The sequence below is a fragment of the Myotis yumanensis genome, unplaced genomic scaffold (genome assembly GCF_028538775.1).
Source record: "Myotis yumanensis isolate MYYU_CA2020_CCGP unplaced genomic scaffold, mMyoYum1.0.hap1 SCAF_3, whole genome shotgun sequence".
NCBI classification, from domain to species: domain Eukaryota; kingdom Metazoa; phylum Chordata; class Mammalia; order Chiroptera; family Vespertilionidae; genus Myotis; species Myotis yumanensis.
Window position 1 is genome coordinate 190,537,017 of NW_027223754.1, and position 15,158 is coordinate 190,552,174.

The 15,158-nt window shown below is 38.3% G+C and overlaps 1 protein-coding gene across 9 annotated transcripts in view; it reads right to left on the minus strand.

Annotated features, from left to right (window-relative positions):
* Positions 1-316: 316 nt before the first annotated feature.
* The window catches only part of LOC139005659 (basic salivary proline-rich protein 3-like), a 29,771-nt gene continuing 14,929 nt past the window's right edge, over positions 317-15,158 (minus strand). The window contains exons 2-7 of one of the 9 annotated variants that reach the window (XM_070407861.1): positions 10,370-10,454; positions 6,902-7,017; positions 4,022-4,045; positions 3,142-3,180; positions 1,175-1,225; positions 317-401 (exon numbers count right to left, since the gene is read on the minus strand). In XM_070407861.1, the coding sequence (XP_070263962.1) occupies positions 379-401; positions 1,175-1,225; positions 3,142-3,180; positions 4,022-4,045; positions 6,902-7,013 (249 nt within the window). In that variant the 5' untranslated portion in view covers positions 7,014-7,017; positions 10,370-10,454 and the 3' untranslated portion in view covers positions 317-378. Of the gene's footprint in view, positions 402-885; positions 1,229-3,141; positions 3,181-4,021; positions 4,046-6,901; positions 7,018-9,537; positions 9,804-10,369; positions 10,455-15,158 lie in introns of all 9 variants that reach the window. The other 8 variants (XM_070407854.1, XM_070407860.1, XM_070407853.1 and 5 more) reach the window with 8 other exon arrangements.

Sequence of the window (15,158 nt, forward strand, 5' to 3'; positions counted from 1 at the left end):
TCAGAGATCAAGGAAATTTACAAGGTCTTTTTCTCTGTGTTTTAGCTGAGAAAAAGATGTGTGTATTGATAATGTAGAGTTGGAAAACTCTCTTACTGGTCTCAAGAATATATATATATATTTTTTTGCTTTGGAATATTGGTGGTAGTTAAGTCCTTCTACAATTATTGAAATCTGAGCTACCTATCAAGTTACACAATACAGAACATTTGGAGTCCAGTCAGAGCTATCTTCCTCCCAGCCTGTCCTTATTGTCCCTTGACTGAGAACGATGGCCTAAATAAAAAAGAAAAGCCAGGCTGTAATGCTTATGAATTTATTGATGATTTAAAGTTGGAGAAAGAAAAGGCCATGTTTACACCACTGAAAAGTCCATGTTCACCAGTCGATCTCTATCAATTCTGAAACAGAGAAAAAGATTTTAGACACAATAATCACTTAGCCTGAGCATGCTCTATGACTGGTATTTCTATAATGAAGTAGGCTCATTATAAGACAACACATGAAGTTAAAATAGAGTAGAAGAAGGAGGAGTAGGGAGGTAGAGATGGGAGGAAGAAGCCAGGAGAGGGAAACAGGAGGGAGGAGAGAAGAGAGGTGGAGGGGAGGAGAGGTAGGACTTGGAAAATTTTAGGTTAATATAAGAAAAGGAAGTCAAACAAAAGCTCAGGGTAGAAGTAACACTTGCTCTTAAAAGAATGAAGGAGATTTTTCTATGTGTAAGGTTGAGGCAAGAAAATTTGTGGCAAAGGCAAACATGGACAAACAGTTTGAGTGATTAAAATCAAGAATCAAAACAAGAGAAGTAACTAGAAACAAAAAGAAAAAAATTAAAAAATTTAAGAAGAAATTCACTAGATTGGGGACTAAAAATGCAATTAATACCTAGGGAATCACTGGAAGCCATCTCTAGTTGGTTTTCTTTGTCACTGACCACCACGTTGACTACCCTGGCCACCTCTTCCACGCTGACCACCCTGGCCACCAGGGCCACCCTGGTCATCTCTGCCACCTCGGCTACCCTGGCCATCTTGGCCTCTCTGGCCACCTCGACCACCTCGGCCTCCTCTTCCACCTCCTCTTCCACTTTGGCTACGTGAGTTTTCCTGGTCTCCCTGGACATTCTGGCTTTGAGGCCAATGATGGTGACCATGGTCTCTTTTTTCATGCTGACCTCCATGTTCTTCTTGCGATCCCTCAGGGGGTTCTTCAACAATTTTATGGTCTTCTTAAGTGAGAGAATATATTCAGAAAGAAACAAGGAAAGAGGAAGGTTAGCCATAAACTTAAATGAGGCAAGTAAGGAATCTACTGTAGCCTAGATTTAGTTAGAAGTAATATAATACAGGTTTAAATGGTACTAGGGTCCAGCGCCTACAAGGGGCAGAGAAATCCTGGCCTCTTTAGAGGGCATGTACTTGTTAGCTTAGCACCTCTTGTTCACCCCATCACTAGTTATTCTCCCCTCTTTTGATATTTTGGCCACTATTCTATATGGCCATAGTCTAACCTTGCTGTGATACACATGAATTCTTCTATAAACCACTAGATAACTCATGATGTCTGAGAAACCACCAGATGGAGTCACTGTGTCTATCTATAGATATGCATGATATCTTGGTGCAAATTTATTGAACAGGGGAAATTATCAGTTACCCTGCCCTTCCCAATTGCAGAGGAATCATATAACACCCACTCTCCCCTCTCTTCCATCAAGTGTTAAGTCTTTAGACCAACAGAAAGTATACACAAAGCCCACCCTATATTTTATCCTTTTGAAAATTCCTGGTATCTCTAATTGAATCCCAGCCCTCACCATCTGTTATATTAACTTTCAATCATTTCTTTATGCTCTCGTGGTCATCACTCTTTTTTTAATCAACAGTACATTTATTTATTTTTATATCCAACGTTATTTTGTATTAGTTTCAGGTGTACAGCATAGTAGTTAGACAGTCACACACTTTGCAAAGTGTTCCCCCAATATTTCCAGTACCCACGTGGCATCATACACAGTTATTACAATATTCTTGACTATATTCCTCATGCTGTACTTTATATCCCGTGGCTATTCTGTAACTACCAATCTGCTATGGTCATCACTCTTACAATCATTCTCTTGTGATTTAATGTATACTTTATTGCATGCCCATTACATCAGACACTAAGACTCTACGCTTAAGAAACACAGTTTGGGCTTTCAAGTTGCTATTCTTCATTGTTGTCAGATCAACAAATCAATTTCTGTGTGACTCCCCTATTCAAAAATCTCTCTGTGGCCCATAGGATAAATTACAAATTCAGTTTGCCATTCATGGCATCTTTTGTAATCTGGAACTAAGCCACCTCTCTAGCTTTATCTTCCTATATTCACTTCAACCTTACTGGGTTATTCTGTGTTCCTATACCACTGAAATGCTATGTTATATGCACAGATTTAGCCATGCATTTAACTTTGCCTCCCCCCATGCCCCACTCTCCAAGGTCCAGATCACATGGCATCTCCTGTGGGAGGCCTTCCCTTTTCTCCCTTTCTCTGAACTGCCATAATGCCTACTTTTGCCACTTTTCTGAAGGTGAGCATCATTATGTCTAAAAGTGAAATCTTCCATTACATCCTGAGTTCCTTAAGGACAGGAACAATGCTTCATTTACCTTTGCATTCTTAGTACCAAGAATAGGACCCTGCCATGGTTATTAAGTATTAAATTTTATTGAATTATTGTTGGCATAGACAATGTAGATAATCAAAGCATTTTTTTTCAGGACTCCTTATAGCTATGCCCTTACAAGGCCAGGTAACAGGCAAGAAAAAATCAGAAGTAAAACAATGACCATATTCTCTAGACCTGAGAGAACTTATAGATCTAAAGCAAACCATTGATTTTTTTGTCTTTTATGCTCATTCTGCAATATACTAAGAAGATAAAATTATATAGTAAAATGGTTGAGGAAGAAAATCTTTGAAAGTTAAGCATAAATTAAAGTAAAAATCATATAAGTTTTGGATTACACCAGTGACCCAGAGGTTCCTAGAATCTATTTAGAAAAATTGTAAGTAAGTTGATTGATTTCAAAATAACTCACTCCCCGCTCCCCCCTCCCCCCAACACACACACACAAAAGAACAAAATAACTCACCTAATGGTTGGGTTTCTTCCTCTTGGTTTTGAGGGCCTTCTGCAAAGAAAGAACAAACGAAGGAATAAAGTATAAAATGATATCATAACCTTAATGGGAGGATCATTGACAAGTCAAGAACTGAAGAAAATCATTAAGTATGTAAAGGTTTTCTTTAAGCAAGCAAATTTTTGATTGATTCATTTACTGAATCCTGCAACTCTTTGGTGACATAACTTAAAATTCATTAGCTCTCTCATGCACTCTGGTCTTTTCTTATATCCTCCCTCCTATACACTCCTACCCATGTCACTAAAATTGTCTTTAAAATTTTCATTTGAAGTGTTTTCAGTTAATAATGGCTTTTAAGTTTTATCTACTTTGAGGCATCTTATCATTTAAACAGACATCAAAGCTTAGATAATAGAAGAATGAAGGATTCGTACTGTAAATGAGTAAGTTGCAATAGTAAACTTACTGATTGAATAATATAAGTACTTTAGTCAAATTGCATAATATCTTTATGATTACATGGTATTTTTATAACTTAAATTAGTTAAATGTCAATGGAGACAACACCCTTAAAATGTAAGGGATTTGTATTATTCAATCATTTGTCTTTGTCTGTAGGATTTATAGAAAACATTTGTGTAGGGTGGCACGTTCTGTTGATCTTTAGACACTAGGTCTCTGACACAGAAGATTCCAATGTGAAAAGGAAGGAAATGGGCCATATCTAACAATAAGACTGAGGACTAAAACTTAGGCATTTGTCATTATTTTTTGCCTTTTCCTAGATTCAATTTTGAGAGTTTTCAAGAAACAAATACAAAGCAAAGAAAAAGGTATGATAGGTTCTGAAGAAAAAAAGAAAGAAACACATTCTTGAACAAGGATTTACCTGGTGAGTTTTCAGTATCAGTACCTAGAATTTAAAAGGGTGGTGGGGGGGGGGGGAGAATAAGAAAACAAATTAAAAATATGATTTGATAAGATCCCAGCTATACATTTATATAAAGACAAGTAGAGTTAAATTTAAGAAGTTAGAAAATTCTTAAGAGAACTACTACTGTATGTTTGAATACAATGGACCAACATTTCATAAAGTAGAATCCTATATCTATCTGATCATTGATTCTGAAGCAGGGATGAAAAGGAAGTAAAATATTTTACTAATTCTGTATTATATATAATAAGATGGAGAGCAACAATGGCTGTAGACAAAATACACATTATGAGACATTTTGCAACAGAGAAAATTTGAGAATTGAAACCATCTGTAGCCACATAGCTTATTGTCTGTATTACCATGACTTTATTCCAGAAAATTCTTGCCTCCAAAAGATAAATTTTTCAAATAATTATTGGTTACTTCAGGAACTTGCCCCAAACCCATTTAAACAAACATTAATCTGTTCAATTTTTTAATGGCATCAATTGCTTATGTGCCAAGACTCAGAACCCTTCACTCCCAAACTCTTGCTAATTATGTAAGCTCTTCAAAGTATTTAAACTCTAAGGTTATGGTTCGAATATGAAATATGGGTAATATCTATTTTGAATTGTTGTAGTGAATAATCAATGGCATGATATGTGTGCGAGATCATGCATAAACTTCCCATGCATAAAATTCCCAATACATACTTAAAGAAGAAATATTTCCAAAGAATTTTACTGTTTTCTCCATCTAATATCCAAATTATCACAAAGTGTAGAGTTTAAGGCTCAGATGATTTTATTATAAAACTAGAGGCCCAGTGCATGAATTCGTGCATGGGTGGGGACCCTCAGCGTGGCCTGCAAGGATTGAGTGGAAACCAGCATTCCAACGCCACCTGCCACTCCTGCCTGCTGCTCCCGCTCATCCTGGCCCCGCTGAGCCTGCCGCGGGCTGATGCCCGGTCAGTCCTGATTGGGAGAGGCTCGCGCTGCCACAGCAGCACTTGCCAGATGTGAGCCCTGCATCTGGCACCCGTCTGGAGGTGGGTGGGGATGGGCCGGGATGCAATTGGCCCTCCAGGTGGGCAGTGGGATGCCCTTGCAGGCCTGGGATCTGATCTGTCCCGCTGACATTCAAGCTGGTTGTCGGGAGCCACCTGGCAGCTGCTATTATATTATTTCTTCCTTGCAGAGCATCTAGGGAGGGGAAGCAGCTGCAGTGCCCAAGGAGTTGTTCCAGGAGGCCTGTGGTGCTGTTGGGAGTATGCCAGCAGCGCCAGTCCATCGGTGCCTGGCCCATTCTCCAGAGGTTGGACCTGCAGGACTACTGAGGGAGTGAGTGGCTGCCACCGGGCTGGTGGGCCGCTGGGACAGGTCAGTCACTGAGTGACACTCCTACTGTGGGAGCGCACTAACCATCAGGAAGCAGCTCCCGTGTTGAGCGTCTGCTCCCTGGTGGTCAGTGCGTGTCACAGCGACCAGTTCACCAGTCAATCAGCCATTCGGTTGCTTAGGCTTTTAGATAGATAGATAGATAGATAGATAGATAGATAGATAGATAGATAGATAGATACCCTTTTATAGATGCTTATTAAGGCTTATACATCTTTCAGAATAATCCAAAATTACCATTTTAAAAGTACATTGCCCATGAGCAGCAACTTTATCTCAGTTATGAGAACGGGTTTAAAATTCAAATAATCTATTAGAATTTTTTTCTTTATTGATTAAGGTATTACATATGTGTCCTTATGTATTTGTTTAATATTCTTGTTTTCTTAGGATGCTTCCATATAATGAAATAACATTGCATAAGAAAACAAAATCTTATTCCAACTTTCAATTATTTGTCTTACAAGAAGTCTGATACCTAATGTTCGCAATCATTTAAACAATTATCTGGATTTTGGTAACATTAAGATATGCCATGTGTGTTCTCTTTAAAAAGCCACAGACTAACAAAGACTTAGCCTTCCTCTTTTATTATATATAAATTCCCCCATCATTACTTGAAATTATCCATTTCCAGGAAGTCTTAGATTTACTATAAATGCATGCCTGCCAAGTAGTTACATGATCAGACCTATACTTATTTTAAAAGAATAAGTAATGTAATGAAAAGAAAAATTCATAGTGCCTACTTTGTGTCAAAATGCTGATGAAATAAATGAAAATTTAATCAAAATTCTCATTTCTAAATGTTTAAGGGTTGATATAAGAAAATGATGTGAGCCCTAACCGGTTTGGCTCAGTGGGTAGAGCATTGGCCTGCAGACTGAAAGGTCCCAGGTTCGATTCCGGTCAAGGGCATGTACCTTGGTTGCCAGCACATTCCCCAGTAGGAGGTGTGCAGGAGGCAGCTGATCGATGTTTCTCTCATTGATGTTTCTAACTCTCTATCCCTCTCTCTTCCTCTCTGTAAAAAATCAATAAAATATATATTTAAAAAAGAAAAAAAAAGAAAAAGAAAATGATGTATCTAAATGAATTTTAGAATTTTTACTCAATTTAGATGACCTGTTCCACACAGAGTGAATAATTGAATGTCCATATATCTAAAAACAACAGATGTCATACCATGAAGATACTTCTTGGGACTTAGGCCCAGATATTCAGGGAGATATTTGCAATCAATAGAAAATAAGAGTCTCATGCTCTACCGTCTGAGCTAGCCGGGCACTTCCAATCAATAGAAAATAGAAACTAATTTTATCTCCTCCTTTTTTGACCTACTCTCTGAAAATAAAGTACTTAATTTCTGAGAAGGGTCAATTCAACTCCACTCTATTTCATTAGTTTTAACCCCATCATCCCTTGTATGATCTTCATTTCCCCCTCTTACCATTACTGATGTCCTGAGCTGAGCCCAGGGCCAGCAAGGCCATCGAGAGCAAGAGCAGAAGCATCTTGGCAGAACCCATGGAATCTCTTGATGCTTCAGGAACCTCAGCCATGCTCCTTTATAAGAGCAAGGAGAACAATATTGCCTTTGAAGCCCATGGGGTGGACAACTCTCACCCATATCTGATTTGCTCTTTGGGCCTCAGCCAGCCTGTTGGGTTTAAGGGCTGGTTAAGCTCTTCAATGAAAAACTGTATGTTGATCAGGTTCTTTAAAATAATTGTTTATCCTCCCCAACTATTAGTTATAATTATAAGTATCAACAATTGTCTTCTATTCTGTAACATTTAGTTCATAACTGTGGTTCTCTGTTTTACTACCATGTCCAACATGGTTCAAGCTGAACAAATGTCAATTATTTCAGGCCCCTTTCCTGTAGAATGAGCCTCATCATGAAATGAAAGGCTAAAATAATAGAAATATAATCTCAAGATGAAAGAACAACAATGAAAGCATTTGCCAGAAAGAGACTAAAACCACCTTCAGACTCAAAGACTATCATTATTAAGAATATCTTTGAGTTCATGATTTCAATGGACTGGGGAATCTTAAAACTAAAAAAGATCAGAATAATGAGTGGGTTAGAAAACAATATTGTGCAATGAATTATTGGGTAGATTAAGAGCACTGATCTTGGACAGAGAAGAGTATGACTAAACGTGTTAGTTATACTGTTATATGGAACAAAGAACAATTCTTATGTGTACAGTTCTAGAATGTACAAAAAAAGACCTATTAATTTTTAAAGAATGATATTTTGAAGATAATGTAAAATAATTTCTTATAATTATTTAAAGAATTTAGATAACTTTAAATTTAACTTCACATTACTTTAGATAAATTTTAATTATATTAGACTAACATATAAATGTTTCTTGGAATTATTAAAATGAAACAATAGATTGAGTTCTTTCAGGGGAAAAGTAGTTTCTTATCACCAGATGTGCTCAGGCACTAAGGGATCTATAACTGAATGTTTAAATCACATACACACACACACACACACACACACACACACACTCACCCCACCCTGAAGATTCATCGGGGTAGAATCATTTGTGTTCAACTATCTCTTTAAAATGTCATCAATGGAAGAAAGGCTTGTCCTTCTTTTGGATAAAAATTCAAAAAATAATATGACCTTGCTGATTATTCTTAGATAGTAAAATATAGTGATTGTTTTGTCACAAAACAGTTTTAATTCAATATATTAAAATGCCCAACCCCATGTAATGGTCATAGTTTTGATATTTATTCAAAGTTATAGCTATTTTCCTTCCATCCAGCTAAGGCATTCTATAGGCAAGTTGCTTGTCTCCTGGCCAGAGGGTGCACTCAACTATTCCCCGCTGCCTTTGCTCCCCTCCAACTCCGCCCCCCCCCACCCCCGCTTATCTATTTCTCTGCTCAATAGCAGCTCTTTTTTTTTTTTTTGACAGAGTTATGGGAGGTGAGGGTGATAAAAGAAAGGTAATTGAGAAAGCTCTCATTTTATTGGCATTGTCATAAGCTGGCCCTATATTCTCTAGGCCTGATATATATTTAAAAATGACTGGCATGGGAGTACATTCATGCCTTATTTAAAGACCTCCAGTTATTGGTACCATATTACCCCTAAATGCTTTGATGAGAACAAATGTATTTCTTCGGTTAGTTACAATCCAGCAGTTCAGCTTCTTTGTCCTGAGATTCCATCACTTCTCCAGTTGGTGCTATTAGGCCCAACCTAAGATGATCCCTTCCTAGGCTCTCATGCTTAATTCGCATCTGACTTATGGAAAACACCCATTACTTTCCCTGAAACATCTCTGGAGCGCAGGGCAATTCCACCTCAGCCAACCCTCCTTCACTTCATCCATGCACAGTTAACAGTCTACTGCCATAACCGCCTTTAGCTATCTCAGAGGAGTCAGACACTAGTTCAATATGCCCATCCCACCTAGGGTCACAGTTATTCCACATGAAATCTTTGTGCAAATGAGAAGATGTCCCCTTTGAGCAGGCACAGCCCTGCTGTTTCACAGTGTAGCAAGCTTGCCACAGGGTGGATTTCAATCACGACTTGCTCCCTCAGCCAGTTTCCCTTGTTCAAAGCACAACTTGCTTCCCATAGGTTCAGGAGTCCCTGAACATCGACATCACTACCCAATTTCAGGAAGCCCATAAAGAGCTCTAAAGTAATCTCCCCTAATGCACTTCTCCCTTGACTTGAGGTGAAGAACATCATCCAAGGCATTCTCTGTTGAAGGTGGTGAAGAAGGGAGGGGCAAAGATATTCACAGAACAGTTCTGTCCAAAAAAAAAAAAAATCCTTCTTGCAAGTCAGTCTCTAAATTTCTTCTCTCCATGTGTAGATCAAGGCAAACAATAGGCTTAAAAGATGGGTAATTAGCTTTCCCCTTTTTGAAGGCCTGTCAGGGTATTTTGTCTCATAACAACTCATTTGGTATCTCACTTCCTCTGTGTGCTTGTTGTCTTTGTTAGAACTTCTCATTAACATTTTTGTAGTGTATCTGCTGTCTCTGCTCAAGGCGGACAGGCTATTCTCCGTTACAGTTTTAGCTGCGGACCACCCACCAGGCCTCCTTAGCTGTCGTTAAGAGGTAAAGAGTTCCTCCTGAGGCTCTACCGATGCTTCCGTAGGCTGCCATCTGTCTGAGTCCATTCAGGCTTCTTTAACAACATATCATCAACTGGGTGGCTTAACAACAATGGAAATTTATGTCTCACAGCTTTGGAGGCTCAGAAGTCCAAGATAAAGGCACCAGCGGTCCTGGTGTCTCCTGAGGGATTGCAGTTCTGTATCAACCAACATGGGATTGTCTTCCAGTGAGAAACAGAAGCTGCACAACAATAGATACACTGTTTGCTTAAATAAGTTTACCAAACAACACCATATATTTAGAAATATCCATATACCTGAATGCACAGAAAAGGCCTGTTTAGATGATAAATCAAATAGTTCACAGTGGTTACTTCTGGGTGAACCAGGAGGGATATTTACTATGTCAGTCATTTTTAAAAATATATTTTTACCTCGAGAATGAACTTATGTATTCTTCATTGCATTCAAAATAAATACAATTTATTTTATTAAAAAATTTTATTGCTAGCTAAACTGATTTAGATTTTTCACTAGCATTATCATCATCCAACCCCTCAAAATTCAAGATGTCTAAGGTCCACCATGTTTAATGCCAATTAGAGACTAGAATCAAGATTAGCCTCATCTCATCACCTCAGCTCACTTTCACTTCAGTGGTGTAGGCATGCAAGAATCTCTTTCCTAATTGACTCAGTAAAGCAAAATCATCATTGCAGCTTTGCAGTGAAGTATGTTGAATAAAAGTCTTAAAAAACATAGCACATTGCTGGGCTATATGCAAAGATTCAAAGTTTGGTCACTTACTTTTAGTGGACACAATGTTCTTTCCTTTTTTTTCTTTCTTTCTTCTTTTTTCTGTTTTCTTATCTGGTAAGTACCTATGAATGTCCTATTAACCACAGAGAGTTATTTTGGAATTTAAAGTTGTTTTCCTTTAAAAAACATAAAAGAAACATACTAGTAGATATTTATTTGCAATTCCTCTTTTTAGAGTTCATTCTTCTCCACTATTAGGTAAAATATAAAACAAACTAGAATATTTGCCAGGATAGTTTATACCAGAGATCTCTTGATTCTCTGAATGCATACAAGTTACTCTCCACATGATTCATACATTTTCATGCCATATTTCGGAGCATGTCTGTGCAAAAGGTAGGTGTTCGTTAAATATTTCTTAATTCATGACTTTCAAATTACACAACTAGGAAAAATTCATCATACGGAAGTTAACATCATAATGGATGACCTTCATGGATCTCATGAGACTATTACATGCTTTAATTTAGGTAAATTAATAAATGTCAGTGCCTTGGATTTCTTCCATATATTCATTCCCCAAAGCAAACATTAAAAGATTAGATCAATATAAGATGAAAGATTAAAGTAACACCAATTATATCACAAGACAATACAGAAAAAAAGCAACAACCCTGTACAGTATGTGAACTTTCAGAATTATTTACAGGAATTTTTGTGATCAAATTGAAATTGGTGTGCTGTCTGAAAATGTCCCCAAATTCCTTAAATTTCATAGTCTACAAAAACTTTAGGATTCCCTACTGGCTCCCCAAGGTCCCCTTCTGGATAGGAGAAATCATATGCTTTGCAATCTAGTTACCCCTGGTACCCTTAGAACTAAAAAAAATAATTAAAATAATAAATTGAACACAAGGCTCAAATACAGATGATGCTGAGCTTTTAATAACACATAGATTTTAAGAACAACATTTGAGAGGGTAATATTTTGGCAGAGAGAAGTCATTAAAAAAAGCTCAGTGGTATCTCCTTCTGGACCCATTTCTCCACCCAATATCCAGGGGTGGGTGGGGGAGGAAAAGGGGGGAACAAAGAAAGAAATAATTTAACCAAGAGTTGAAAAACTGGCCTCTAACTCTCATGAGTTTGTGTGTCACCGCTGACACGGGTGTCATAGGTTCGCCATCACTGGGATAGAGCGTTGCCCTGCGGACTGAAGGGTTCCAGGTTCGATTCTGGTCAAGAGCATGTACTTTAGTTGCAGGCACATCCCCAGTAGGGGGTGTGCAGGAGGCAGCTGATCGACATTTCTCTCTCATCAATGTTTCTAACTTTCTATCCCTCTCTCTTCCTCTCTGTAAAAATCAATAAAATATATATTTTTAAAAAGAGGTCGCAGTCGAGTTACATTTTGTTAAAAAATAAATAAAATAAAATAAAATAAAAGGGCAGCAATGCCCACTCACAGAGGCCAGACACAGGAGGAAATAAGTGGGAACAGTGAAGAAGTTAAAAATACTGAGGGCTATGGTTGGGCCTGAGAAAAAGGGTGGGGAAGCTTTCTGCACTCTCACCTGTGCTCTCAGCCTCAGGGACGAAAACCTTAAATCATGGATGAAACTCTGGGACAAAATATTCACTCCCCAGTCCCTATCTATAATAATAAAAGCATAATATGCTAATTAGACCAGACAGCTGAACGGCCTTCTGGATGTCATTCCAGGCATCCTTCCAGATGACCTTCCAAACAAAGCTGCAGTGGTGGGTGGGGACTGAGGCAGAGCAGATGGGGGTGATCAGGCAGACAGGCGAATGGTTAGAAGTGATCAGGCAGGCAGGAGAGTGGATAGGGGCGATTAGGCAGGCAGGCAGAGAGGTTAGTGGTGATCAGGCAGGCAGGTGAGCAGTTAGGGCCAATCAGGCAGGCAGGCAGGCAGGCAAGCAGTTAGGAGCCAGAGGTCCCGGATTGCAAGAGGGATGTCCAACTGCTTAAACTGGCAGTCAGACATTCCCTGTGGGGTCTGGATTGTGAGAGGGTGCAGGTCTGGCTGAGGGACCCCCTCCCCATGTGCACAAATTTCATGCACTGGGCCTCTAGTTATGTTATAAAATCAGTTTTGACTGGATTGTATCCCTTGAACTTGAAGTAAAGGATGGATAAAATATATTTCTGGGCTTCGTATATAAGACTTCCTAGCTGACAGACCTCTGGCTGCAAAATTCTGGAGAATGCAACCATTGGCTGAGAAATAACTAGTAAAATGATTAAATACAAACAACCTAATACTAATAACAGATTTAAAAGACAGCAATATCACCAAACCAGAACAGAAAAGAGTTTCTGTAAGAAGAGAATGAATAATAGTGTCAAATACAAACTCGTTTTGAGGCTTATAGAAAGCTAGTTTTAATAGATGGCACCAGATCATTTATTGGTTGAGGCAAAGTGGATTCCACAAATGAATATTTGTTCAAGAAGTTAGTGAGCTAATATATAGCTACTTTGAGAATTAGGCAAGAATTTTTTGTTTGTTTGTTTTTTCATTTGTTTGTGTGTGTGTGTGTGTGTGTGTGTGTGTGTGTTTGTTTTGTTTTTGATAAGGGAAACTTTGACTAGGTAGGTGTAAAGGACAGTTGTCAAGAGAAGGGTAAAACTAGTTATGAGTCAGGGAAGATCAAATAACTAAGCATAATGTTTAAAACCTGGGTTCTTTTGATGATTTTCTTGTAGGGAGGAACCTACAGTAATTTGAGCTAGCTTTTATTATAGTGTGATTATGCTTTTCCATGTAGTTTTATGTCATGCATGATACTAGGATGCCACACTGTGGTCACTGTTAGTACAGCTTCTTTACTACCTCCTTTATTATTATATTTCTAGATGTCAATGGCAACCATTTTCATGGTCCCTTTATTTTTTGCTTAACAATGACTTCCTATTTTAAATATTGTGGGTTTTTTTTGGTAATACATAGCATTCAAATAAAATATAAAGCCAAATAAACAATGCAACATACAAAAAGGAATTAAGATTCAAAAGTGGGTTACAAAGCTTAAATATATACTTTTAAAATTTAGTTGAAAATGTAATGACACCTGAAATTAACTTGTAAAGTAGGTTAACATTTATTTATTTACTTACTTACTTACTTACTTGTTTGTTTATGTTTTAATATATTTTTTATTGATTTCTGAGAGGAAGGGAGAGGGAGAGAAAGATAGAAACATCAATGATGAGAGAGAATCATTGATCGGCTGCCTCCTACATGCCCCAAACTGGGGAGCCTGCAACCCAGGCATATGCATTGGCTGGGATTCAAACCCATGACCTCCTGGTTCATAGGTCAATGCTCAACCACTGAACCACGCCAACTGGGCTAAAGTAGGCTAACTTTTTAATTATTTTTGAAAATTGTATGATCTTTCAAAATAATGGAATTCATAGGATAGTTTCAAGTAATATACTACATTAGTTATTATGAATATTACTCCAAGCACTACCTTTTTTCATAGTCATTCTTATTGAACATATACTATAATAACTTCAAATCTAGCTATGGAATTTTTCTCTCATCATTGATGTTTCTATGTCACCAATTAAATGTACTCCACTCTTACTAATTTCACCTGGTCCTTTTCAATCTCTTTTTATATGGTGTAACAACTTGATAACTGTCTTAATACTCCATCCAGGTTCATGGGGATGAGCATCTCTTATTTGTATCATATAGTCCAGCAGTAAAATGGTGAATTTAGTACTTATTTATATGCTACCTTATTAAATTTAGTCTTGCCTTACTCTATTATGAAGATTGTCAGTTTCTCAAGGACAATCACATATTTAGTACTAGAGGCCTGATGCACAAAATTTGTGCACTGGCAGGGGCGGGGGGTGGGGTGTCCCTAAGCCCAGCCTGCACCCTCTCCAGCCTGGGACCTCTCGGGGGATGTCCAACTGCTGGTTTAGGCGAGATGTCCCTGTGGGATCAGGCCTAAACCAACAGTTGGATATCCCTCTCATAATCCGGGACTGCTGGCTCCTAACCACTCGCCTGCCTGCCAGCCTGGTAACCCCCTAACCTCTCCCCTGCCAGCCAGATTGCTCCCAACTGCCCTCCCCTGCAGGCCTGGTCCCCCCTTCGCCCCCCCCCCACCCCGCAACTGCCTTCCCCTGCTGGCCATCTTGTGACAACATGGGGGTGACCATCTTATGGAGATGTGAGGGTGGCCATCTTATAACAATGTGGGGGTGGCCATTTTGTGGTGGCCATCTTGTGATGAGGTGGGGTGGCCATCTTGTGATGATGTGAGGGTGTGAGGGTGAATTTGCACATTACCTCTTTATTATATAGGATTTTGTATCTTCTATATAAATGCATCTTTAATTTAAAGTTAAATAGATTGAAGAAGGCTGTATTTCTAAAATTACATTAAAAACTATTTGATCAAATTATTTAAGATAGTAAAAAGCTATTTTTATTGACCAAAATAACAAGTATATCCAAGATTTGAAGCAGCCCAAGGGTCCATCAGTAGATGAGTGGATTAAAAAAGCTATGGTATATTTACCTAATGGAATACTACTCAGCCATAAAAAAAAAAAAAACAAGGAAATTTTACCCTTTGAGACAGCATGGGTGGACCTGGAGAACATTATACTAAGTGAAATAAGCCCGTATTTATAACACCATTCATGGGCCATACAAAATTATCAACATATAAATTAGCCTGCTATATTTGGTCAAATGTTTAATTAACTCATTCCCTAATGTCTTGGCAGGGCCAGACCAAATTATTTTTCAGGCCTTATAAGGCCCATGGGCTGGATGTTCCCTAC